Source organism: Aquarana catesbeiana, linkage group LG02, assembly GCF_042186555.1.
Source record: "Aquarana catesbeiana isolate 2022-GZ linkage group LG02, ASM4218655v1, whole genome shotgun sequence".
NCBI classification, from domain to species: domain Eukaryota; kingdom Metazoa; phylum Chordata; class Amphibia; order Anura; family Ranidae; genus Aquarana; species Aquarana catesbeiana.
This window is the reverse complement of record NC_133325.1, coordinates 513,254,394-513,282,088: the sequence shown is the minus strand read 5'-3', so window position 1 is coordinate 513,282,088 and position 27,695 is coordinate 513,254,394. Positions and strand designations below refer to the sequence as shown.

Here is a 27,695-nt window from a genome sequence, read left to right as displayed (position 1 = left end):
CTGTCACAGCCCATCTGAGTACCTGTCACAGCCCACCTGAGTACCCGAGTACCTGTCACAGCCCATCTGAGTACCCGAATACCTGTCACAGTCCATCTGAGTACCTGAGTACCCGAGTACCTGTCACAGCCCATCTGAGTACCTGTCACAGTCCATCTGAGTACCCGAGTACCTGTCACAGCCCATCTGAGTACCTGTCACAGCCCATCTGAGTACCCGAGTACCTGTCACAGCCCACCTGAGTACCCGAGTACCTGTCACAGCCCATCTGAGTACCTGAGCACCTGTCACAGCCTGAGTACCCAAGTACCTGTCACAGTCCATCTGAGTCCCCGAGTACCTGTCACACTCCATCTGAGTACTCGAGTACCTGTCACAGTCCATGTGAGTACCTGAATACCTGTCGCAGTCCATCTGAGTACCGGAGTACCTGTCACAGTCCATCTGTGTACCCGAGTACCTAAGTACCTGTCACAGTCCATCTGAGTACCTGAGTACCTGTCACAGCCCACCTGAGTACCCGAGTACCTGTCACAGCCCATCTGAGTACCCGAGTACCTGTCACAGCCTGAGTACCCGAATACCTGCCACAGCCCTTCTGAGTCCCCGAGTACCTGTCACAGCCCATCTGAGTACCCGAGTACCTGTCACAGCCCATCTGAGCACCCGCGTACCCGTCACAGCCCATCTGAGCACCCGAGTACCTGTCACAGCCCATCTGAGTACCCGAGTACCTGTCACAGTCCATCTGAGTACCCGAGTAACTGTAACAGCCCATCTGAGTACCCGAGTACCTGTCACAGCCCATCTGAGTATCCGAGTACCTGTCACAGTCCATCTGAGTACCTGTCGCAGTCCATCTGAGTACCCGAGTACCTGTCACAGCCCATCTGAGTACCCGAGTACCTGTCACAGTAAATCTGAGTATCCGAGTACCTGTCACAGTCCATCTGAGTACCTGTCACAGCCCATCTGAGTACCCGAGTACCTGTCACAGCCCATCTGAGTACCTGTCACAGTCCATCTGAGTACCCGAGTACCTGTCACAGCCCACCTGAGTACCCGAGTACCTGTCACAGCCCACCTGAGTACCCGAGTACCTGTCACAGCCCATCTGAGTACCCGAATACCTGTCACAGTCCATCTGAGTACCTGAGTACCTGTAACAGCCCATCTGAGTACCCGAGTACCTGTCACAGCCCATCTGAGTACCTGTCACAGTCCATCTTAGTACCCGAGTACCTGTCACAGCCCATCTGAGTATCCCAGTACCTGTCACAACCTGAGTACCCGAGTACCTGTCACAGTCCATCTGAGTCCCCGAGTACCTGTCACAGTCCATCTCAGTACCCGAGAACCTGTCACAGTCCATCTGCGTACCTGAGTACCTGTCACAGTCCATCTGCGTACCTGAGTACCTGTCACAGTCCATCTGTGTACCCGAGTACCTGTCACAGCCCATCTGAGTACCCGAGTACCTGTCACAGTCCAACTGAGTACCTGTCACAGTCCATCTGAGTACCCACGTACCTGAGTACCTGTCACAGTCCATCTGAGTACCCGAGTAACTGTAACAGCCCATCGGAGTACCCGAGTACCTGTCACAGCCCATCTGAGTAGCCGGGTACGTGTCACAGTCCATCTGAGTACCCGAGTACCTGTCACAGCCCATCTGAGTACCCGAGTACCTGTCACAGTCCATCTGAGTACCTGTCACAGCCCATCTGAGTACCCGAGTACCTGTCACAGCCCATCTGAGTCCCCGAGTACCTGTCACAGCCCACCTGAGTACCCGAGTACCTGTCACAGCCCATCTGAGTACCCGAGTACCTGTCACAGCCCACCTGAGTACCCGAGTACCTGTCACAGCCCATCTGAGTACCCGAGTACCTGTCACAGCCTGAGTACCTGAGTACCTGCCACAGCCCTTCTGAGTCCCCGAGTACCTGTCACAGCCCATCTGAGTAGCCGAGTACATGTCACAGTCCATCTGAATACCCGAGTACGTGTCACAGCCCATCTGAGTACCCGAGTACCTGTCACAGCCCATCTGAGTACCCGAGTACCTGTCACAGCCCATCTGAGTACCTGTCACAGTCCATCTGAGTACCCGAGTACCTGTCACAGCCCATCTGAGCACCTGTCACAGCCCATCTGAGTACCTGTCACAGCCCACCTGAGTACCCGAGTACCTGTCACAGCCCATCTGAGTACCCGAATACCTGTCACAGTCCATCTGAGTACCTGAGTACCCGAGTACCTGTCACAGCCCATCTGAGTACCTGTCACAGTCCATCTGAGTACCCGAGTACCTGTCACAGCCCATCTGAGTACCTGTCACAGCCCATCTGAGTACCCGAGTACCTGTCACAGCCCACCTGAGTACCCGAGTACCTGTCACAGCCCATCTGAGTACCTGAGCACCTGTCACAGCCTGAGTACCCAAGTACCTGTCACAGTCCATCTGAGTCCCCGAGTACCTGTCACACTCCATCTGAGTACTCGAGTACCTGTCACAGTCCATGTGAGTACCTGAGTACCTGTCGCAGTCCATCTGAGTACCGGAGTACCTGTCACAGTCCATCTGTGTACCCGAGTACCTAAGTACCTGTCACAGTCCATCTGAGTACCTGAGTACCTGTCACAGCCCATCTGAGTACCCGAGTACCTGTCACAGCCCATCTGAGCACCCGCGTACCCGTCACAGCCCATCTGAGCACCCGAGTACCTGTCACAGCCCATCTGAGTTCCCGAGTACCTGTCACAGTCCATCTGAGTACCCGAGTACCTGTCACAGCCCATCTGAGTACCTGAGTACCAGTCACAGCCCATCTGAGTGACCGAGTACCTGTCACAGCCCATCTGAGTACCTGTGACAGTCCATCTGAGTACCCGAGTACCAGTCACGGTCCATCTGAGTACCCGAGTACCTGAGCACCTGTCTCAGTCCATCTGAGTACCCGAGTACCTGCCACAGCCCATCTGAGTACCCAAGTACCTGTCACAGCCCATCTGAGTACCCGAGTACCTGTTACTGCCTATCTGAGTACCCGAGTACCTGTCACAGCCCATCTGAGTACCTGTCACAGCCCATCTGAGTACCCGAGTACCTGTCACAGCCCATCTAGTACCCGAGTACCTGTCACAGTCCATGTGATTACCCGAGTACCTGTCACAGTCCATCTGAGTACCCGAGTACCTGTCACAGCCCATCTGAGTACCCGAGTACCTGTCACAGCCCATCTGAGTACCTGTCACTAGCCCATCGGAGTATCCGAGTACCTGTCACTAGCCCATCGGAGTACCCGAGTACCTGTCACCAGCCCATCGGAGTACCCGGGTACCTGTCACCAGCCCATCGGAGTACCCGAGTACCTGTCACCAGCCCATCGGAGTACCCGCGTACCTGTCACAAGCCCATCGGAGTACACAATTACCTGTCTCCAGCCCATCCGAGTACGTGTCACAGTCCATCTGAGTACCTAAGTACCTGTCACAGCCCATCTGAGTACCTGTCACAGTCCATCTGAGTACCTGAGTACCTGTCACAGTCCATCTGAGTACCTGAGTACCTGTCACAGCCCATCTGAGTACCTGAGTACCTGTCACAGCCCATCTGAGTACCAGAGTACCTGTCACAGCCCATCTGAGCACCCGCGTACCCGTCACAGCCCATCTGAGTACCCGAGTACCTGTCACAGCCCATCTGAGTACCCGAGTACCTGTCACAGTCCATCTGAGTACCTAAGTAACTGTCACAGCCCATCTGAGTACCTGTCACAGTCCATCTGAGTACCTGAGTACCTGTCACAGTCCATCTGAGTACCTGAGTACCTGTCACAGCCCATCTGAGTACCCGAGTACCTGTCACAGCCCATCTGAGTACCAGAGTACCTGTCACAGCCCATCTGAGCACCCGCGTACCCGTCACAGCCCATCTGAGCACCCGAGTACCCGAGTACCTGTCACAGCCCATCTGAGTACCCGAGTACCTGTCACAGCCCATCTGAGTACCTGAGTACCTGTCATAGCCCATCTGAGTGCCCGAGTACCTGTCACAGCCCATCTGAGTACCCGAGTACCTGTGACAGTCCATCTGAGTACCCGAGTACCAGTCACAGCCCATCTGAGTACCTGAGTACCTGTCACAGCCCATCTGAGTGCCCGAGTACCTGTCACAGCCCATCTGAGTACCCGAGTACCTGTGACAGTCCATCTGAGTACCCGAGTACCAGTCACAGTCCATCTGAGTACCCAAGTACCTGTCACAGACCATCTGAGTACCCAAGTACCTGTCACAGCCCATCTGAGTACCCGAGTACCTGTTACTGCCCATCTGAGTACCCGAGTACCTGTCACTGCCCATCTGAGTACCCGAGTACCTGTCACAGCCCATCTGAGTACCTGTCACAGCCCATCTGAGTACCCGAGTACCTGTCACAGCCCATCTGAGTACCCGAGTACCTGTCACAGCCCATCTGAGTACCCGAGTACCTGTCACAGTCCATCTGATTACCCGAGTACCTGTCACAGTCCATCTGAGTACCCGAGTACCTGTCACAGCCCATCTGAGTACCCGAGTACCTGTCACAGCCCATCTGAGTACCTGTCACAGTCCATCGGGGTACCCGAGTACCTGTCACTAGCCCATCGGAGTACCCGAGTACCTGTCACTAGCCCATCGGAGTACCCGAGTACCTGTCACTAGCCCATCGGAGTACCCGAGTACCTGTCACCAGCCCATCGGAGTACCCGGGTACCTGTCACCAGCCCATCGGAGTACCCGAGTACCTGTCACCAGCCCATCGGAGTACCCGCGTACCTGTCACAAGCCCATCGGAGTACACGATTACCTGTCTCCAGCCCATCCAAGAACCCGAGTACCTATTTGCAGCCCATGCTTCATAGAATACACATTGGGGTGTTTGCTTTCCAAAATGGGGTCATTTTGTGGGTAATTCCATTGTCCTGGTGCTCCAGGACCTTCAAAAGTGTAATAGGTAGGAATGAAATGAGATGTGTAATTTATACTCCTAGAACGCCTGAAGGTACTACTTCAATGTTGGGCCTCTGTATATGGCCAGGCTGTGTAAAAGTCTCACACATGTGGTATCGCCACACTCAGGAGAAGTAGCAGAATGTGTTTTGGGCTGCAATTTTTGCTATATGCATGCTAAATGTCAGAAATATCTTATAAATTGACAACATTGTGTAAAAAAAAAAAGATTATCATTTTCTTTCCACGTTTTCTAAAGACTTGTGTAAAAAAATTAACCGTTCAAAAGACTCATGCTTCGTAGAATATACTTTGGGGTGTTTGTTTTCCAAAATGGGGTCATTTTGTGGGTAATTCCATTGTCCTGGTGCTCCAGGGCCTTCAAAAATGTGATAGGTCGTCAGAAAATTAGAGGTGTAATTTATGCTCCTAGAACGCCTGACGGTGCTCCCCAGAGGTGGGGGACTCGAGTCACATGACTTGATTTGAGTCACCTGTTTGAGGACTTGCGACTTGCTTGACAAAATTAAATAAATGACTCGACTTGACTTTGACTTGTCACTAATGACTTGCGACTTGACTTTGACTTGGGCTATTTGACTTGCAATGACTTGGCACCACCAGTGCTGTGTCTTGGCCTAGGCAAAAGCCACCCCCCCCCACAAAAGAAAGCTCCCCCCGAGTCCCGGCTTCGGGGTAGATCAGTATTTTGACTTAATTTGTGACTTAACCAAAATAAATGACTTGACTTGACTTGACTTGCTTGACTTCTAGCAGGGACTCGACTTGACTTGCTTGACTTGCTTGCTTTTTGCCACAGTAACTTGAGACTTGCTTGTGACTTGAAGGTTAAGACTTGAGACTTGCTTGTGACTTGCACATGTGTGACTTACCCCCATCACTGGTGCTCCCTGCATGTTGGGCCTTTGTATGTGGCCAGGCTGTGTAAAAGTCACACAGATGTGGTATCACCATACTTAGGATGAGTAGCAGAATGTATTTTGGGGTGTCATTTTTGTTATGTACATGCTTTGAGTTAGAAATATTTTATAAACTGACCACTTTATGTAAAAAAAATATGTTTTAATTTTCTTTCCACGTTTTCCGAAGACTTGTGGAAAAAAATGAACTGTTCAAAAGACTCATTATGCCTCATAGAATAGACGTTGGGGTGTTTACTTTCCAAAATGGGGTCATTTTGTGGGTAACTCCACTGTCCTGGCGCTCCAGGGCCTTCACAAATGTAATAGGTCGTTAGGAAATTAGAGGTGTAATTTATGCTCCTAGAACCCCTGACGGTGCTCCCTGCATGTTGGACCTCTCTGTGTGGCCAGGCTGTGTAAAAGTCCCACACATGTGGTATTGCCATACTCAGGAGGAGTAGCGCAATGTATTTTGGGGTGTAATTGAAAGTATGCATATGCTGTGTGTGAGAAATAACTTGTTATTATGACAATTTTGTGAAAAAAAAAAAAAATCTTCATTTTCCCAAGAATTGTGGGAAAAAATTACAATTCAAAAAACTCACCATGCCTCTTACTAAATACCTTGGACTGTCTACTTTTCAAAAAGGGGTAATTTGGGGGGTATTTTTACTTCCCTGACATTTCAGAGCCTTAATAAATGAGATAGGCCGTCTGTGCATCAGGTGTGATCAATTTTCAATCATTTGCACCACAGTTTATAGACTCTATAACTTTCATAGAGACCAAATAATATCCACTAATTTGGGTTATTTTTACCAAAGAGATGTAGCAGTATACATTTGGCCCAAATTTATGAACAAAAATGATTATTTGCAAAATTTTATCATAGAAAGAAAAAAAAGTGTTTTTTTTTTAAATGTTTGCTCTTTTTTTCACTTATGTCGCAAAAATAAAAAAAAAAACACTGGTGATTAAATACCACCAAAAGAAAGCTCTATTTGTATGACAAAAAATGATAAAAATGTTGTTTGGGTACAGTGTTGCATGACTGAGTAATTGGCATTCAAAGTGTGAGATCGCTGAAAGCTACAAATTGGTCTGGGAAGGAAGGGTGTATAAATGCCCTGTATTGAAGTGGTTAAACGAATCTATATGGGTGGATTTACTTTACTTATTTTCGCCCACAAAAAACAGACCTCACAGCTAAAGCCAAAGCAGCCAGCATTCCTCTGCTTCTCTAATGACAGGTTTATTTCAAGCAGTAAGAATTCTACTTGTACAATGTTACCAAGGAAATGGTGAAATCATCCACGGAAGTGTCTCCACCCAGCTCGGAGGAGGAAACAGCGAGCCCAGCTAAAGGATTACCGGGGATGTTTTCTTATAGCGAGCACCAAGGAAAGCAAAGGACCAATCAGCACCTAGTAACAGCAGGAAGGAGGGGCGTGTACACATGTGCACTGCTCTCCCGGTATTTCCTTGTACAGGAACTGTCTGTGCGGACCTGACAGCAGCTGACTGACCACCACAGCCTAAAAGGTAAGTTAGTCGGTGTAAGGTGAGGAGCGGTGTGAGCGCTGTACGTGTGGTGACTCCGTAGAACCGTAGAAGACGTAACCATTTCCTAGAACAGCCGCACCTTCAAGACACACCCAGTGCGTTAGTACAGCCAAGTACAGGCCTATGCTGGCTTTTGTCACCTTCACACATTAGAAAGGACTTTCACCCTAAGGGGCACGTTGTGCTGCAGTGCTGCTTTTTATTTGTGTTGCTAAGCTGTATTTCTACATTTTCCACCTGCTCCATACAAGGTTTCCTGAAACCTTCACAATCTTTGTACATGCATTGCTCAGAGTGTGTGGATGTGCCCACAGGCTGTGCCAGGAGCTGAAAGCTATGCAGAGCCTATGGGCGCTTGTGCTGTAATGGTGGGCAATGATCCTCGGTTTATACTAAAATGCTGTATACCGCAGTTGTGATCTGCAGGGGGTGTCGATGTTAACTAATTCAGCTCTGTAAGATTTTACCCCCTTCGTGACCAGGCCATTTTTTGCTATACCGCACAGCGCTACTTTAACTGATAATTGCGCGGTCGTGCAATGCTTTACCAAAACAAAATTTATATAATTTTATTTTCGCACAAATAGAGCTTTCTTTAGGCTCGAATTCACATCTATGCATGTTGCTTTTGAGCGTTTCAGCAATGCATTTTGCTGTGCTTTCTACCACGATTTGCGTTTTTTTGGAATTTGTTGTTGGGCAGATTTAACCACTTCCCGCTCACCATATGGCGGAATGGGGGTCGGAAAGTTGTATTATCCTGAATGGGCGTCATATGATGTCCAGCAGGATAAGCCACTTGCGGGGACACGCAGCGATCGGTGGTGTGTCCATCTGACATATCGCATCTCCGATTCCTGTAAAGAGCCTATGATGTAGGCATTTTATTATGTGATCAGCTGTGTACAATTACAGCTCATCACATGGTAGCCAGGGAGTGCCGTTTATTGGCCTTTCCTCTACTTGTGCTGACAGGTATGGGTAGAGCAGAGCTGATTGGCTGCTCTCCTTATGGGGGGGTCTGCGCTGATAATCAGTGCATTGATTATCAGTGCAGACCCATCAAGATTGCCAATCTGTGCCCCTTAGTGTTTGCCCATCAGTGCCGCATATAAGTGCCTCATCAGTGCTGGTCAGTGCAGCCTCATCAGTGAAAGAGAAACTTATTTACAAAGTTTTATAACAGGAACAAAGAGAAGCATTTTTTTTTTTTTTTTATATTTGTAGCGCAAAGAATAAAAAACCCAGTGGTGATCAAATACCACCAAAAAATAAAATAAATAGTTTCAGTACAGTATTGCATGACCATACAATTGTCATTCAAATTGCGACGGAGCTGGTAGCTGAAAATTGGCCTGGGCAGGAAGGGGGTGAAAGTGCCCAGTATTGAAGTGGTTCAAAACACGGATAGTGGTAAAAATGCACTACATGCTTTTTGCAATTTCTCCATTGAAGTCTATTGAACCAAAAAAGCACCGTTTAGCTTTTAAAACAGTCCCTGACCCTTTCCTAAATTTGCAGGGGCACAAAAATGCATTGATTTGTGTAGGAACCCATGTTAAAAAAATGTCCTGTGTTTCTGCAAAAAGCATGAAAAAACGCATTGCTGTGACTGGAGCTTTAGGTGGTATTTGATCACCACTGTTTTTTTTTTTTTTAAATTGTATTTATTGTTTGTGATATAAGAGAAAAAAGACCAAACATTTAAAAGAAAAAAAAAATACTTTCTGCTATAAAACATATCCAAAAAAAAAAAAAACAAATTTCTTCATAAATTTTATTTTTTTTGTTTACTACTAAAGGCGGTGATCAGTGACTTATAAGGGAACAGTGTTGTGGACAATCTGACACTAACTGACGCTGGGAGGAAAACTGACTAACTGCCAGTAACGTTAATACAGTGATAATACTATACACTGTCATTGTACTAATGATCGTGGCTGGGAAGGGGTTAAATGTGTGCCTAATTATTTGTAATGTGTGTACAGTGTGCTGCTTTTAATAGGTCTCCAAGTAGAGATAGTTCCCTCCTGTACAGAGCTCTGCATTGAATTTCAACACAGGGCTCTGGGCTGTGATTGTACACAGCCGATCAGCAGGGCCTGGCAGTGAATCATTGGCTGGGACTTACTGCCAGGCTTGCGCTGTGTACAATAACACCAAATGCCAGCTGGGCACATGGGTATGTGGCTTTGCCTACAGCGGCCACCTGTCTGCAGTACATTGCGGGCGGTTGTTAAGTGATTAAACTATCAATGACCCAAACGCAGGTCTGGATCACATAGTACAATGTACCTTGTGATTCGGTTGCAGTGTGTTTCCTAAAGTTCCGCATGGGCTACTTTTGGTGCAATGCAGGGCAGTTTGAGCCCGTTTAAAAATGAATGGACTCCAATTGCTCTGCAACGAATCCCATGTCATTTGAACAGAAATGCGCTGTATGTTCCTGTGTGAGTCTTATGCCTCGTACACACGGTCGGACATTGATCGGACATTCCGACAACCAAATCCTAGGATTTTTTCCGGCGGATGTTGGCTCAAACTTGTTTTGCGTACACACGGTCGCACAAACTTGTCGGAATTTCCGATCGCCAAGAATGCGGTCACGTACACCACGTACAACGAGACTAGAAAAGGCCAGTTCAGTACCAAGCGCGGCACCCTTTTGGGCTCCTTTTGCTAATCTCGTGTTAGTAAAAGTTTGGTGAGAGACGATTCGCGCTTTTTCAGACTCGTGGTTTTCAGATCGTTTTCTGCTGTTCAGTTTGTGCTTGTGGGTTTGTATCTGCTCTTCAGTGCGTGCAAGCAAGCTACGCTTGTCATTGTGTTCTTGTTCGTTCGTTCGTTTGTTACTGTTTTTCAGGTCGCTCTTCACAGGCCTTGCTGTTCTTCAGTGCGTTCTGTTACTTCGTTCTGAGCAGCCGACCGTTTTCTAGTCATGTTGCGTATACGTACTCCTCGTAGAGTTCGAGCTGTGCGGGGGCTTGGTGTTGGGGTCCTGACCTTGACACAAGTCCTCTCCACGAACAGGGTGGGGAGGAGTTCATGGACCAAGAATTGGTTGCTTCAGCGTGACCAGTTCTGTCATATGCCTTTGCTCCGTGAGATCCGTGAGAATAATCCTGATGATTTCAGGAACTTTCTCCGGATGACGGACCCCGTATTTCACCGTTTGTTGGCTTTGCTGACCCCTCATATTCGCAGGCAGGATACCTGCATGAGGCAAGCCATCACTACGGAGCAGAGGCTCGTCGCCACCCTGCGGTACTTGGCGACGGGGAGAAGCCTGCAGGACTTTCTGGGGATCATTATCCAGGAGACCTGTTCTGCCATCATCCAGGTCCTGCAGAAGAAGTATATTAACCACTACACATCTGCGCTATGGCCGAATGACGGCCACAGCGCGGACCTGAATTCCTGGGAGGCCGTCATATGACGGCCTCCCCTGTGCATGCTCCCTGCGTGCGCCGTGATCACCGAGTCACTGAAACTCGGCTGATCACCGATCCAAGTAAGGGGCCGGTCCTAGCCCCTTACCATGTGATCAGCTGTCAGCTGATCACATGATGTAAACAAAAGATCGGTAATCGTGTTTTTTTTTTTTTTTTTTTTTACTTACACTGACAGCGTGAGTAGAAAAAAAGCTGATCACCGGCTCGGATGTGAGGGACATCGGTCCCCAAGTGGAAGAGGCACATCTGCCTCATCAGTGCCACCTAATAGTGCCACCTATCAGTGCCCACCTGTAGTGCCACCTATCAATGCCCACCTGTAGTGCCAATTAGTGCCACCCGGTAGTGCTGCCCATCACTGCCACCCGTCAGTGCCCATCACTGCCGCCTATCAGTGCCCATCGCTGCCGCCTCATCAGCGTACATCAATGAAGGAGAAAAATGACCCGTTTAAAAATTTTTATAACAAAAAATTAAAAAAAAAATTTTTTTTTAAATTCAGTTTTTTACATTTTTTTTAACAAAAAGTAAAAACTGCAGAGGTGATCAAATACCACCAAAAGAAAGCTCTATTTGTGGTGGAAAAAATGATAAAAATTTCACTTGGGTACAGTGTTGTATGACCGCGCAATTGTCATTCAAAGTGCGTCAGCTCTGAAAGCTGAAAATTGGTTTGGATAGGAGGGGGGTTTAAGTGCCCTGTAAGCAAGTGGTTAAGGTAAGATTTTTATCCTTTAACCTCACATTTTATTGTATTTATTGTTTGCTAATGGATTGTATTTCTTTCCTCATTCCCTAATTACCATGATTGTAATATGCTGTGAATGTCCCCTTTGTCCTCATGCAAGCTGGATTTTTATGTAATTTTTTTTTTTTTTTTCTCCTTCATACATATTTGCCTTCACTTACCTCCCCAGCATGCTCTCCTGGCCCTATATTTACCTCATGTAGTCACTTAACAATGTATTTTATCAGCTCCATAGTAGTGCTTTATCCCAAACACCCCCTAAACTGTTTTTAAATGTGATTTGTGCTTTAAATTCAGGCAGAGTGCCAGAGGCTTTTTTTGGGGGGTCCCCAAATCATTTGGAACCCTCCCTCCCCCCAACTACTAAGACAGCTGATACCAATTCTCTATCTATCCTCAATCATCTACCTACTGACTTTGCCTAACCCATACACACTATACCCATCTCTTTTGTGGTCAGTATTATGGATGAATTCCCCAAAGCATGTAGTGCAAGGGCCTGCCTAAATACTTTCAAATGGTAATGTTTAAAGTTTTTGCATCCTATTATTATCTTGATAGGTAATAGCAGAATGTCCAAATGTGCTCAAATGTGTACAGTGTGTATTTATATCTTTGTATTATGACACTTCTTACCTGTCCAGTGGGCTGCCAATAGTGTAACTAAGGTGGGGCTGTTCAAAGTAATACCCATTATTTAGGCATTCATCTCTCAATGAAGTGGAGAGGGTTACCTGTCCAAGAGCTCCCCCCCATAATGTTAGAAATGGCCCAGGGGAGGGGGAATATGATAGGTGTACCTTATACTTTGGTGTTTAAAAATTCCCATAAATAAATGTTATCTTGATGTTGGCCAAGAATGTTTGTGTCTAATCTGCTTTCCATGTTTTTATGTGCAAAAAGACTAATTTTTTTTTTGTTTTCCTCAACAGTTTCCTTCCACGCCACAGGAATGGCAGACTGTGGCCTCCCACTTTGCCCAGCGGTGGGACTTTCCTAACTGCGGAGGGGCAATTATCCTTTGGTGCAGACAAGACAGAGAGAATGAATCACCGCTCAGGAGAACTTGCTTTCAGGTGTGTATTAGTGAATCCTTCAGAGGAGAGGAGTCCCAGGTGCTGGCTAAATGCAAATTGAAGCAGGGTTTGAAACAGGAAAATCTGGATGCCGCACTCCGGATAAAGTTGAAAACATCTTCTTTATTGTAAAACTTGGATAATAAAAAACAGGACAATAAGGCGGGTGGTACGGACACAGCTGACGCGTTTCGCGCTCTAGTTCGAGCGCTTACTCATAGCTGACAAATATTGGGATGACTGTCTTATATATCTTAATAAGAGATACCACATGACTTCATGGTCACTCATCTAATGGATATCAGCTGAAAGCTGATTGTGCAAAGTCTCGGCATCTGCTATCAAAGACATGTGCTACCCAGTAAGGACAACTCTTATGGATATGACTTTTTAAAACAACAGCGAATAAATAAGAAAATATATATATATATATATATATATATATATATATATATATATATATATATATATATATATATATATATATATATATATATATATATATATATATATACACATATATATGTATGTGTTTGAATATGTGAGTGGAGTGAGATAAACACACAATATGTATGAACAAAGGGGGAGTGTGATGCAACTTAATTGTGTTGAAACAAAATGCAAAAAAGCACAGCAACAAATGAGTGAAAAAACTGTATATATGTAAAAAAGGTGTAAAAGTGTGTAGCCCTGAATTTATATGTAAAACACATAACTACAGCAGTGTATGTGCACTACTAGTAAAAAAAATAAAGACATAAATAGGTAAAAATAAATAAATATGTGCATTAATAATTGATAGTGAAAATTGAATATGTGCACCAATAGGTAATGCAATGTAGCCATATGCATTAAAAAAGAACAATAATGAAAAAAATATTAATAATAAAAAAGTGAAGATGAAAATAGAATAAGATCTAGTGAAAGAAATTAATGAGATTGAATTTGAAAAATGAAATCCAAATTGTAATTGTATATGTATACAAGCCGTTTTAAGTGTCAAAGTATGGGATGCATAATGAAATAAATAGCCAAATTATTTGGTTGAACCAGTGTATATACATGAACGTGGTTTTAATTCCAAGATAGTGTATAAAATATAAGTAAAAAGATGAATAAAAGAAAATGTCAAATAACTGAACAAGAACCATGTTATGGTGCTGTCAGTTTGAGTGATGAATTGTGCATGGGAATCGGCTTGTGTATGAATGTGTCAAAAGCCTATCAGAGCGATCGCAACTAAAAGTGAAGTGTCTTGTGTGTATCAATCAATCTGAGCGATTGATCATGAATAGAGATCGACTTGTGTGTGGGTATATCAAAGCCCATCGATGCGGTCGCAGAAACCATATTATGGTGCTGTCAATCTAAATAATTAGTTGTGAATAGGAATCGGTTTGTGTGTGGATGTATTAAAGCCTGTCAAAGTGCATGCATCTAAAGGTAGAATGCCTTATGTATAGCAATTAGTTTAAGTAGTTGATCCTGAATAGAGATCGGTTTGTGTGTGGGTATATCAAAAAACTGTCAAAGCAATCACATATAAAATTAAGATGCCTTGTATATAACACAAAGTTTATAAGCAGTGGGTGGCAATCCCACCACAGACCAAGTGTCTAAAAAAGGGTTGACAAAGTAATGAATAAACATAGATGTAAGTGTGGTATAGCTGGAGCAATAGAAACATATGAAGTGCCCTGCGATGTGATGTAAAATTGCATGTGATAGAGCAGCGATGTCTCTGTGAACTGGGAGCGCATCAAGCTATTCAGCAAATAAGGATAAAATAAAGAATAAAGAGTGGGCATGGATGTTTAAATAGAAATGTATCAGTGAGTATAGCAGTGTGATACAAAGTTTCAATAGGAACGGCAGTTGTATATGTGGTATGTAAGCTGGCTATAGAGGGTAAAGATGTTACAAAAAAACGGGAGTAAATATTGAACCACAACAAATAACAATATGCTGAATGTTGTGTTAATGGTGTCTCATGTAAAGGATTATATTTAGCAATACATGTCAGCAGATGCCAAACCACTAAACAACTGACCATCTAGTAATACACATTAAAATGTACAGAAACTGTGAGCACACTAATACATGATCCAGATGATAATGCGTCCAGTAAGTAGAAAATTAATAATATATCAATACACAGGTAGGCACCTGGAAAAATGATGCGAATCCAATCTATAAAGATGATGGAAATATATTACCATACTATATATCACAATAAAAATGATATAGTTCTATGTCATTTAAATTAACCACACAACTTCTAAGCATATACATGCAGCAAGTAACGAAACGAAACGAAAAGTATATACATACATTTATGAGAACAGGTCTATGCTTTATATGCAGAATAATGAATTTAGAATATGAATGCATGATGAAACATTATTATAATTAAGATGTTATTTTCACGCAGATATATATATATATAATCTGCGTGAAAATAACATCTTAATTATAATAATTGTTCTTTTTTAATGCATATTGCTACATTGCATTACCTATTGGTGCACATATTCAATTTTCACTATCAATTATTAATGCACATCTTTATTTATTTTTACCTATTTATGTCTTTAATTTTTTTCTATTAGTGCACATACACTGCTGTAGTTATGTGTTTTACATATAAATTCAGGGCTACACACTTTTACACCTTTTTTTTTTTTTTTTTTTTTTTTTTTTTTTTTTTTTTTTTTTTTACATATATACAGTTTTTTCACTCACTAATTTTTCACTCATTTGTTGCTGTGCTTTTTTTGCATTTTGTTTCAACACAATTAAGTTGCATCACACTCCCCCTTTGTTCATACATATTGTGTGTTTATCTCACTTCAAACACATACGTGTGTGTGTGTTTTTTTTTATATATATATATATATATATATATATATATATATATATATATATATATATATATATATATATATATATATATATATATTCGCTGTTGTTTTAAAAAGTCATATCCATAAGAGTTGTCCTTATTGGGTAGCACATGTCTTTGATAGCAGATGCCGAGACTTTGCACAATCAGCTTTCAGCTGATATCCATTAGATGAGTGACCATGAAGTCATGTGGTATCTCTTATTAATATATATAAGACAGTCATCCCAATATTTGTCAGCTATGAGTAAGCGCTCGAACTAGAGCGCGAAACGCGTCAGCTGTCTGTACCACCCGCCTTATTGTCCTGTTTTTTATGATCCAAGTTTTACAATAAAGAAGATGTTTTCAACTTTATGTGGAAGGGCAATTAATGGGAAACACGTCCACATCATCCCACCACCCAACTCGGGTCGTACTATTATAATTATAAGGGGTTCAATAGTATTGTGATGTTGGCGGTGGTGTCGGCTACTTATGAGTTCCTGTATGTGGACGTGGGGAAGAATGGCTGGATGTCCGATGGTGGAGTCATCGCCCAGACCGAGTTCTACAGGCGTCTCCAGAATGGCAGCTTGGACTTTCCACCTCCAGAAGACAATGTGGAAGGACTCCCTTTCGTCTTCATTGCGGATGAAGCTTTTGCGCTGGGGGACTATCTTATACGGCCATTCCAGATGAGGACCCTCACCCCGGACCAGAGGGTATTTAATTACCGGCTGGCCAGAGCCAGAAGAGTGGTGGAAAACACGCTTGGAATCATGGCCAGCCGGTTCGGCCTATTTCTTACACCCATACATATGGCGGAGTACAAACTGAATCACATTATCCTGGCGTGCTGTGTTCTACACAACTTTTTACGGCAACATTCTGCCAACTATGCTGGCTCAGTTGGGCCTGAAGCCGGAATTCAAAATGAACCAACCCTGACGGCGCTTGAAAATGGACGTCCTGGCTTGCCCTCCCTGAGTGCCCTGATGTCCGGCTAAGATACCTTGAATTCTTTGCGGGTAGGGGGGCTATCAATATGCCAGACAATGTGTGAAACCTTTATCAAATAAAAAAAAAAAAATTAAGAAAATCTTTGGTGACATTTACTGCTTGTGTTTGTTTTAGCTGACCCTGACAGAAATGTGATGAGTCCTGAAAATGGCGTGATTGTTTAACACTTTGCACTACAAGTACACTTCAAACTGCACTTGTAGTGCAAAGTGGATTTGCCCTTTTAGGAAATAACCCCCATTGTCACAGAAAGCAGCATTTAGAGCACAACATAAGTGTTGGAGCGTTGAGACAATTATCCACACATTCTTGATTAACAATCTTTTTAATACCTGCACAATCGCATGTGCATTTAGAAAAGGTTTTTAAAACAAACCAACATGTTTGTTGTATGACAATTTTTGGAATCACATTAGAAAAAGTAGAAATGTCCATTTAGGATAAAACAGGCATGTTTAAAACCAACAAGAAAGACACAAATCTTGAACTTACAAAGTTCACTTTTGGTAGAACTTGAAGGCAATATCAGACATGAGTATTTAGGAACTGTTTGATATTGCGTTCAGATGGGGTGAAGTCACCCCAGGAAAAGCCAAACTTTGAAGATGCACACAAATTTAACAATGTCAACATGTGCTACCTGCCATCACGGGGGATCAAGGGACGTGTTTTGGGGGAGCAACCCCTTCCTCTCAGCTACTTTATTATTGAGGAAGGGGTTGCACCCCCAAAACGCATCCATTGATCTCCCCTGATGGCAGATAGCACATGTTGACACACTGTGTGCCTCTTCAAAATTTGGCTTTTCTACAATTCAACTAAAAATTGTAGCACACCATAAAAGAAAGGGATTTGGAGGGGTTTTAAACTCTCCCCAAAACATCAATGATGTTCTTATTTTTTTGAATAACATCATTGATGTTTTCCAATACAACATTACACCCCATGATCTCCCCAATCAGGATCTGTGCACTTTCCGAGGTGAAATGCCCTGGATCCACAACATAACGATCATCTAAAAAGATAGAAACCAAAAAAAAAAACATGTATTATAAATATGCCGGCATACATCTCTTACCTGAGCCTGTGGTCAGACACTCACCTGTTGTGACAATTTCCACCACGTCTTCCTCCTGCTCTTCTTGTCTTTGGGGGATTTCCCCTTCTTCCAGAGGTGGGGGGTCTCTGGTCTCCTCGGATGAGGGGTGTGCTCCGAGTCTTTTCTCCCCTATGTAAAAAAAAAAAAATGGTATACTTAGCACACAGATATTTTTATGGCAGAACTAGAAATCTGAAACATTGCTTGGAAGTGGGGTACAATTGTCTATTTTGGCTGAGTTCCAAGATGTAGAATTTTTATTGTCCTTTGTCAAACTTCAATACTTTACCTGTTTTGTACAAGCTTCACAGATGGAGTACCCCCTATAGTATACACTGGAGCACCTATGTGGGCCCCCTAATAAAAAGGGTGTTCTTGTGTCCCACACTAGTGCTCCAGTGTCCAGACGTGTAAACAGCTGCTGAGTGTCCTCTCCTTACACAGAATCTAGTTTGCATTTCATTCTAGTAACAAACCCATCTACACAACCAAATTATTTTCATACAAGTAGGCCCTAAAAAATGTGGTCAAATGCATATGGCCAAAACAATGGTGTTTTATAGGCCGAAAGAAAAATGTTTGATACGAACGAATAATGTGCCCATGAACATGAAAGTTGCCATTTTAAACTGTACAAAAGTTAAGAAAAGCACATGGATCAACACGAACGTAATAAACACAAAAAGATTAGGAACACAGCACAACTACTTACATTTTTGCAGCACTCTCCGGATCTTTCTGTACTGCTCGTGTTCTCTTAATTTGAGGTCCGACCATTGTTTCCTGAGCTGATCTTTTGATCGTCGTACCCCGAAATTCCGGTGCAGACTCTTGACCACTTTCGCCATGATCTTGTGCCCTGGGGGCCAAGGGCTTCACCAATTTCTGCTGTTTCTCCAGTGTTGCCTCCCTCTTTGTTTGGTTGTGAGCCCTTAATAAAGGCATTTTTGGTTCAATTATACTCGCCTATGTGTGTTTTCCTTCAAAAAGGACAGTTTGTTTGTGAGGAGGCAGGTACATTTCAAAAATACTATGTGAAATTAACAAGAGACACTAACACCAAACAATCTCATTGAGATTAATCAATACAAGATATCAATGGTGTTGTGGTAACTTGACACACAAAACACACCCAAAAATATTCTTTATTGAAAAAAAAAACAGCCTTGAAAAAAAATTTTTTACAATTAAAAACAAACAAAAAAAAAATTGGTCAGATGTAACAAATCAAAATATATTGAGGGAATCGCAATAAATAATAAAGAAAGAAGTTTGTGAGAAGTCTGTGTGAATATAAGCAGCAAAACTACTTCATTCTTCTCACATTATAAAGAAGACGAGAGTGCGCTGTATTAAACCATTTTTTACATTGCAGCGTGACGAAAGTGCTCTATCCATTCCGAGCGCTAATTTTACCAGACCGAGCTGTCTTGTCTCAGAATTTCTTCTTAGCATGCGTGGCACTTTGTGCGTCGGAACTGGCCACACACGGTCGGAATTGACGCGATTGGATTTTGTTGTCGGAAAATTTTATAGCCTGCTCTCAAACTTTGTGTGTCGGAAAATCCGATGGAAAATGTCCGATGGAGCCCACACACGGTCGGAATGTCCGACAACACGCGCCGATCGGACATTTTCCATCGGAAAATCCGACCGTGTGTACGGGGCATTAGTGTTAACTGGGGCTGGGTGAGGGCAGAGCCGCCTGGTAGGCAGGCTTAAGTTCCGCTTAAAAAGTGTAACTCATTTGGGGGATTTTCCTTCACTTCCTGTCCTGTAGCTAAACCAGGAAGTGAGAGGAAATCTTGGGGTATCACCATAAATTGTGTCCCTATTGGAAGATTTCCCCTCTATTCCTGTTCTGATATCAACCCAAAATTTGGAAATTTTTTTTTTTACTTTCAATGATGACGGTAAATCTTCCTAACAGGGGCACAGCAATAAAAACTATTACAGGTATTTTAACGTATGTATGAAACTTTAGGAGCCTATTTCCTGGGCTGGTCAAGGAGAGTAATTCTTCAGGCATGAGTGCAAGTTTTCTTACTAAAGTCTATGGGATCAAACGCCTGAATATGCCCAAAAGAATAAATAAAAAATTGTACTATTTTGAGCACACAGAAGTGAACAGCCACAGTTAGAAAGAATGGGATTCTGCATAGTCAGGCATAGGGAAAGGAACCGAAAAACACTCTGGTGTGAATAGGGGCTAATGTACGTGTGCAGTGTGTTAAAGAGGAGCTCCAGTTTCCTCTGTAAAAATTAAGTCATCAGATACAAAAACTGTACAGTGAGGGGAAAAAGGTATTTGATCCCCTGCTAATTTGTACGTTTGCCCACTGACAAATGATCAGTCTATAATTTTAATGGTAGGTTTATTTTAACAGTGAGAGACAGACAGAATAACAAAAATATCCAGAAAAACACATTTCAAAAAAGTTATAAATTGATTTGCATTTTACAAGTGTTTGACCCCCTATAAGATTTCTGTCTCCCAGGCGTCTTCTATACAGGTAACTCTTAAAGGGAGTGCTCCTAATCTCAGCTTTTTACCTGCATAAAAGACACCTGTCCACAGAAGCAATCAATCGGATTCCAATCTCTCCACTATGGCCAAGACCAAAGAGCTGTCCAAGGATGTCAGGGACAAGATTGTAGACCTACACAAGGCTGGAATGGGCTACAAGACCATCGCCAAGCAGCTTGGTGAGAGGGTGACAACAGTTGGTTCGATTATTTGCAAATGGAAGAAACACAAAATGAATGTCAATCTCCCTCAGTCTGGGGCTCCATACAAGATCTCACATTGTGGATTTTCAATGATCATGAGAACGGTGAGGAATTGGCCAAGAATTACACAGGAGACTCTTGTCAATGATCCCAAGGCAGCTGGGACCATAGTCACCAAGAAAACAATTGGTAACACACTACGCCACAAAGGACTGAAATCCTGCAGCTCCTGCAAGGTCCCCCTGCTCAAGAAAGCACATGTACAGGCCTGTCTGAAGTTTGCTCATGAACATCTGAATAATTCGGATGAGAACTGGGTGAAAGTTTTGTGCTCAAATGAGACCAAAATCAAGCTCTTTGGCATTAACTCAACTTGCCGTGTTTGAAGGATGAGGATTGCTGCCTATGACCCAAAGAACACCATCCCCACCGTCCACACATGGAGGTGGAAACATTATCCTTTGGGACTGTTTTTCTGCTAAGGAGACAAGACAACTTCACCACATCAAATGGACGATGGACGGGGCCATTTACCATCAAATCTTGGATGAGACTCTCAGCCAGGGCATTGAAAATGGGTTGTGGATGGGTATTCCAGCATGACAATGACCCGCAACAAAGGTGTGGCTCAAGACAAAGCACATTAAGGTCCTGGAGTGGTCTAGCCAGTCTCTAGACCTTTAATCCCATAGAAAATATGTGGAGGGAGCTGAAGGTTCGAGTTACCAAACGGCCTCAAAACCTTAATGACTTGGAGAGGAGTGGGACAAAATCCCTCCTGCGTTGTGTGCAAACCTGGTAGCCAACTACAAATAACGTCCACCAAGTTCTAAGTCATGTATTGCTAAGGGGTCCAATAACTATTTCACTTATTAAAATGGAAATCCATTTATAACTTTTTTGAAATGCGTTTTTCTAGATATTTTTGTTGTCTCTCACTGTTAAAATGTACCATTAAAATTATAGACTGATCATTTTCTTTGTCCAATGGGCAAACGTACAAAATCAGCAGGGGGTCAATTACTCCCCCCCCATATGTGTTCATACTGCGTTTTAACTACTTCAATACTGGGCACTAGAGCTGCACAATTAATCGTCAAGAATCGTTATCGCGATCTTGACTAAAGTGTTTCACAATTCTTTCTATGCAATAAATTCTCTCTGCATTCTGCCAAGAATCAAAACATTCTTTATCAGTTCAACTTAAAGCGGTGTTCCACCCAAAAAAAAAAATGCATGAATGTGCCAAAAAAAAAAAAAAATTGGAATTTTTTTTTTTAACTCCCTTCTAAATGGCTGTTGTTAGGGGGTCCCTTGTAGTCTGCCTCCTTCAGTGCCTGGGCTGGTGACATCACTTCCCCTCAGCGCAGGAAGGGCTCAGCTCTGCCCCCTCCCTCTTGTCAATCATCTGGGACACATTACAGGTCCCAGATGACTGAGCGGCCAATCACGGCGCGTGGCGCCGCTCGCGCATGCTCAGTGGGTGCCCGCCTGTGAAGCCACAGCCGGGCGCCTACAGTTGCAATGCCGGCGCCGCCGAATGGAGGGTGAGACAAGTGGGGCTTCTATCTCCCGCATCGCTGGACCCTGGGACAGCTAAGTGTCCGATTTATTAAAAGTTAGCAGCTGCAGTATTTGTAGCTGCTGACTTTTAAATTATTATTTTTTTTTTTTTAAATGGGAACTCTTTAAGTATAAACATTATAACAATTTGTCAATGGAATAGACTGTGTGTAAGTGAAAAAAGTTTAACCACTGCTCAATTATTTGCGCAGTGAAACAGAGGGAAAGGTTGAGGGGATTTTTGCAGTGCCAAACAAAATGATAGAGAGATAATGACTTAAAAATATGCAGAATAAATGTTATTATTATTGGTTATATAGTAGGTAGGTTCATGCCAAAATGAATGCATTGCACATTAGCCCAACATGTTTCGCTGATTTCTTCTTTAGGGGATCTGCAATTCAGAGAAAAATTGGGATAAGAAACTAAACAAATACAGAAACAGAAAGTTATTATGGCAAACACCGTTATTATTGCACTGAGTTTCATGAAACAACACTTATAAGTGAGCAGGATCTCTACTATAAACAACACATACAGAACCACTCACCCTACAAAAATTACCACCACAAACAAACAACAGCCGGGTTCAAACAATCCCTCAAAGACCCCCTGATGAATGGGAGATGGTCAAATTTGTGGTCATAGAGGACAGAAGGACAAGACTATAGAACAAAGAATCGTAGTGTTAATAATTGGTATGAAAAATATATCTGATTGCAGTGAGTATAAAGTAGAAAGAAGGGACAAATGTCTCATATAATACTTAAGGTAATATATTTTAAGGCAAATGGAGTAGAAAGCATTTTTTAAAGCGACTTTGAACTACCTGCACGATGTTAAATGCAGGGAATGGTGCTAAAAAAGGGAAAAATAAAAATAAAATAGATGAATAGAACCTAGGTTTCAATAAAGGGAACTGCAACTTTAACCACTTCCGGACCGCCGCACGACGATGTACGTCCAAACTTTGAAGGGGATACCGGGGTTATGGCAGCAGCTAGCTGCCATAACCCCGGTATCCCCGTTTTCGTGCGGCGGCCGGCTTTCTGATAAAAGTGGTCCCTGCGGCGGATTTGCCGCAAGATCACTTTTATCGCTGGCAGGAGAGGGCCCCTCCCGCTGCGATCCGGTGCCCTCCGCCGCTTACCGGAGCCGTCGTAGCGGCGGAGGCGATTGCGTCCATCTCTGTCCTGTGCCTGGAGACGAGTGAGGCTAAGATGGCGCCCACTCGTCTCCATGACACTGCTGTGCGGAAGCGACGTCAAAACGTCACTTCCGCCCGCGCCTCTTAAAGGCATATTTTTTTTCAATGACTTTTTTTTTTTTTTTTTTTAAATTGCATTTTAGTGTAAATATTAGATCTGAGGTCTTTTTGACCCCAGATCTCATATTTAAGAGGTCCTGTCATGCTTTTTTCTATTACAAGGCATGTTTACATTGCTTGTAATAGGAATAAAAGTGACACAATGTTTTTTTATTTTTTTTTTAAACAGTGTAAAATAAATAATAGAAATGAAAAATTTTTTTTTTTTTTTAAAAACCCCCTGTCCCGACGAGCTTGCGTGCAGAAGCGAACGCATACGCGAGTAGCACCTGCATATGAAAATGGTGGTCAAACCAAACATGTGAGGTATCGCCGTGACCGGTAGAGCGAGAGCAATAATTCTAGCCCTAGACCTCCTCTGTAATGCAAAACATGCAACCTGTAGAATTTTTTAAACGTCGCCTATGGAGATTTTTGAGGGTAAAAGTTTGACGCCATTCCACGAGCGGGCGCAATTTTGAAGCGTGACATGTGGGATATCAATTTACTTGGCGTAACATATTTCACAATATAAAAAAAATTGGGCTAACTTTACTGTTGTCTTATTTTTTTATTCAAAAAAGTGAATTTTTTTCCAAAAAAAGTGCGCTTATAAGACCACTGCGCAAATACGGTGCAAAAAAAAGTATTGCAACGACCGCCATTTTATTCTCTAGGGTGTTAGAAAAAAAAAACATATAATATTTGGGGGTTCTAAGTAATTTTCTAGCAAAAAAACCTGTTTTAAACATGTAAACACCTAAAATCCAAAACGAGGCAGGTACTTAAGTGGTTAAAATATCTGTTTGAGAAATAATGTGGATAAGAGTTTTAACATAGAAAAGGAGGGAATTTTATTGAAAAACGTGGGCGTAAGGTAGGCGATTAGTTTTGAGGTTTAATACATAAGATAATGTCTCCAATACACCTGGTTTATAAAGAGGAGGGCGCCAGTTGTTAAGGAGCCATAGCTTGTGAAAATAGGTGCTCCTCATGTATACTATAGTGAGACTTATGAAAGAAGAACCTGGTAAGTAATACGTTGTATAAAGGAAGTAGAATAGAGAGAGCCATCAGTTGAAAAGCTTACCAATGTCGCAGACGCCGCTCGATGGCGTCTTACCCTCCGGCTCTGGCTGAATAAACAGCCAGACAAGCCGGTCTTATCTGTCCTCCATTGAGCCGGCGTCTGACGTCACCGGCTCGATGCGGACGAAAAAACACCAGCGCGCATGCGCAAAGCACCGAGGGAGTCCCTGGGAGGAGTCAAGTCCGTCCACAGTTAGCATGGATCGGACGTGAACCTACCTACTATATAACCACTATACCATTGTTATTCTTGTGAACAATTCTTTTTGTATTTTGTAACTTTTATAAAAAACTTTTGTAATAATACAATTTATTCTGCATATTTTTAAGTCATTATCTCTCTCTATCATTTTGCTAGGCACCGCAAAAATCCCCTCAACCTTTCCCTCTTTGTTTCATTACTACTTAGGGATGAGGTGCCTTTTTATTGGGTGTTGTACCGTGAACTAGACCTACGTTTCTTTACTGTATTTGCGCAGTGGTCTTTCAAATGCAATTTTTTTTATTTTTTTATTACTTTAATGAATTAAAAAAAAGAAAACCTGTAAAGTTAGCACTTTTTTTTGTATAATGTGAAAGATTTTACGTTGCGAGAATCGTGAGAGAATCATGATCTTTTTATTTAAGCAAAAAAGTCGTGATTCTCATTTTTGCCAGAATTGTGCAGCTCTACTTGGCACTTTCACCCCCTTCCTGCCTAGGCCATTTTTTCAGCTTTCAGGCTGTCGCACTTTGACAATTGCGCGGTCATGCAATGCTGTACCCAAATTAATTTTTAATAGTTTTCTTCACACAAATAGAGCTTTCTTTTGGTGGTATTTAATCACTGCTGGGTTTTTTACTAAAAAAAAAAAAAAAAAAAAAAGTTCTTAGTTTCTGTTAGTAAATTTTTAAATACCGTATATACTCAAGTATAAGTTGATCCGAGTATAAGTCGAGGCCCCTAATTTACCACAAAAAACTGGGAAAAACTCACTGACCCGAGTATAAGACGAGGGTGTGAAATGCAGAGGGTCAACAATGCCCATCTGCAGCTGCATGCCTCCCTGTGTCCTGTGCAGCCTACCTGTATCCTGTGCATGTGTCCTGTGTCCTGTACATGTGTCCTGTACATGTCCTGTGTGCATGTGCAGCCTACCTGTGTCCTGTGCAGCCTCCCTGTGGCGATCTCCATCCTCAGACGGTGGCTGGCGTGTGATAATACTGTTCGGCGGCCATTCCACTGTTCAAAAGCCGCGCCTCCTCCTTGTCTGTGATAGGCAGTCAGCGGTCAGCCTATCACGGACATTCTCATACCACGGACGAGGATGAGAGAATGTCCGTGATAGGCTGTACACTGACAGCTGTTCAGCCTATCACAGACGAGCAGGAGGCGAGGCTTTTGAAAGCTGGAATAGCCTCCGAACAGTATCATTACACGCCGGCCGCCGTCTGCCTGCATGACACGCTGATCATGCAGACAGACGGCGGTGACTCGACTATAAGTCGAAGGGGGCACTTTCAGCCCAAAAAAAGGGCTGAAAAATTCGACTTTTACTCGAGTATATACGGTAAGTCATTTTTCTCCTTTCACTGATGTGTGCTGATGAAGCTGCCCTGATGGACACTGATAGGCGGCACTGACTAGGTGGCACTGATGAGAAGGCACGAAGGCTGGGTTCACATCTATGGTTTTCCCCGCATCCAATTCACATAGCAGGAGATTGTGACCGGCTTTCTATGGAGCCAGTTCACACATCTCCACAGCGGCTTCGGTGCGAATTGCACAGGAGACCTGTGCGTCTTTTGGTCTGTTTCAGGTCCGACTTCAGCAAAAGAAAATTGGATTGAAATCGGACCTATGAAACTATGAATGGAGATGCACCGAACTCCTGCAGTGATCCGTTGCATGTTATAGTGTGAACCCAGCCTAATATGCCGCACTGAGAGGTGTCACTGATGGGCACTGCTGGGGCTGTACTGTAATCAGAGAACTGATGATCAGTGCCCTGATTACCTGCCTTGGTCTCCCCTGTGAGGAGATACCGCTGATTGTCAGTGTGAGGCGAGGAGAGCAGTTTAACGGCACTTCCGCTGTCATATTGCGTCCTCCCAGAACGAGAGCCGCATCGCTCCTCTGTCATTTGGCGGAGGCCTTTTTTTACACTGCATTCCCTGTGTTCAATGCACACTTCCACAAGCATATTTACTTGCATTTGTAATGAATATGTGGTGCATTTTTAAGGCATTATTTTTTTTCAAAGTGGCATTTACATTCGTTTGCAGAGTTGCGTACAGTAGTTTGGTAAAGTTGAATAAGAAAACCAGTCTATCCAGTTCAACGTGAGTGTGTATTTGTATGAATTTCTCTGTCATTTACCATAGCCTTGTACTTTGTTTTCACTCTCACCTTACAGGAGGGCACATCTGAGAGATGAGGCTCCTCCCTCCAGGAGACACAATTAATTGAAAGCTGTTTTAAGACCCTTCCCCCTTGACAATCAGTATGGATTGTGTTTTTTTTCCCCTACACAGCTTTTTTTTTTCCCCTCTAACCAGAAGACTAGGGAGGATCGGATTGTACCCCTGTGAGGTGGGCATAGGCAAGCCAGGGGAGGGGTGAACTACCCTACAGGCTGAGTCCTTCTCACAGGTCGCCCGGAAACTGTACCATTGATCTGGTCACAGGGGGGTGTGAACCGCCGCTGCTACACGCTGCTCTGCAGTCTCTGCCTCTCTGTCTCCTCCTGTCTCCCTCTGCACGTAGGCGAGCCTGATTGTCTGTCAGTCTTTAGCAGGGTGGATTTGATTTAAATCAGTTATTTTTAAATCACTAGTAAAAAGGCTTGATTTAAATCGACTATTTAAATCATAGTTTCTTTTTCATATATCATGGGACACAGTCAAGCTAATGTTCGTTACCTGCTGGGTTATACTTCATCTCCAGGTGAATGGACACTGGTAGACCAGAGGTCTTTTAGACCGGAAGTGATCCCCTATATAACCCCTCCCACACAGGAAGCACTTCAGTTTTTTACCAGTGTCTGTAAGGTGGATGGCACAGTTTGTTTGAGCTCTCTGAGCTTCATGTCTCTAGTCCCACAAACGGTTCTTAAATGAATCAAGGGATTGACCGATTGGATCCATTTGATACAGGCTTTATATGCTTAGATAAATGCTACCCAAGCCTCGCAAAGACTCAAGTTCCTGCGAGGTTTTGTCTGTAATGTGGCCTCTGGGTGCTGGAATCCTGGACACCACAGCGCT

The 27,695-nt window shown here is 43.5% G+C and overlaps 1 protein-coding gene across 1 annotated transcript in view; it reads left to right on the top strand.

Annotated features, from left to right (window-relative positions):
- Positions 1-7,180: 7,180 nt before the first annotated feature.
- LOC141128475 (C4b-binding protein alpha chain-like) overlaps positions 7,181-27,695 on the top strand; it is a gene marked incomplete in the record, with an annotated part of 860,616 nt that continues 840,101 nt past the window's right edge. The window contains 2 exon segments of the mRNA XM_073615781.1: positions 7,181-7,461; positions 12,615-12,758. Coding sequence (XP_073471882.1) covers positions 12,727-12,758 — 32 coding nt within the window.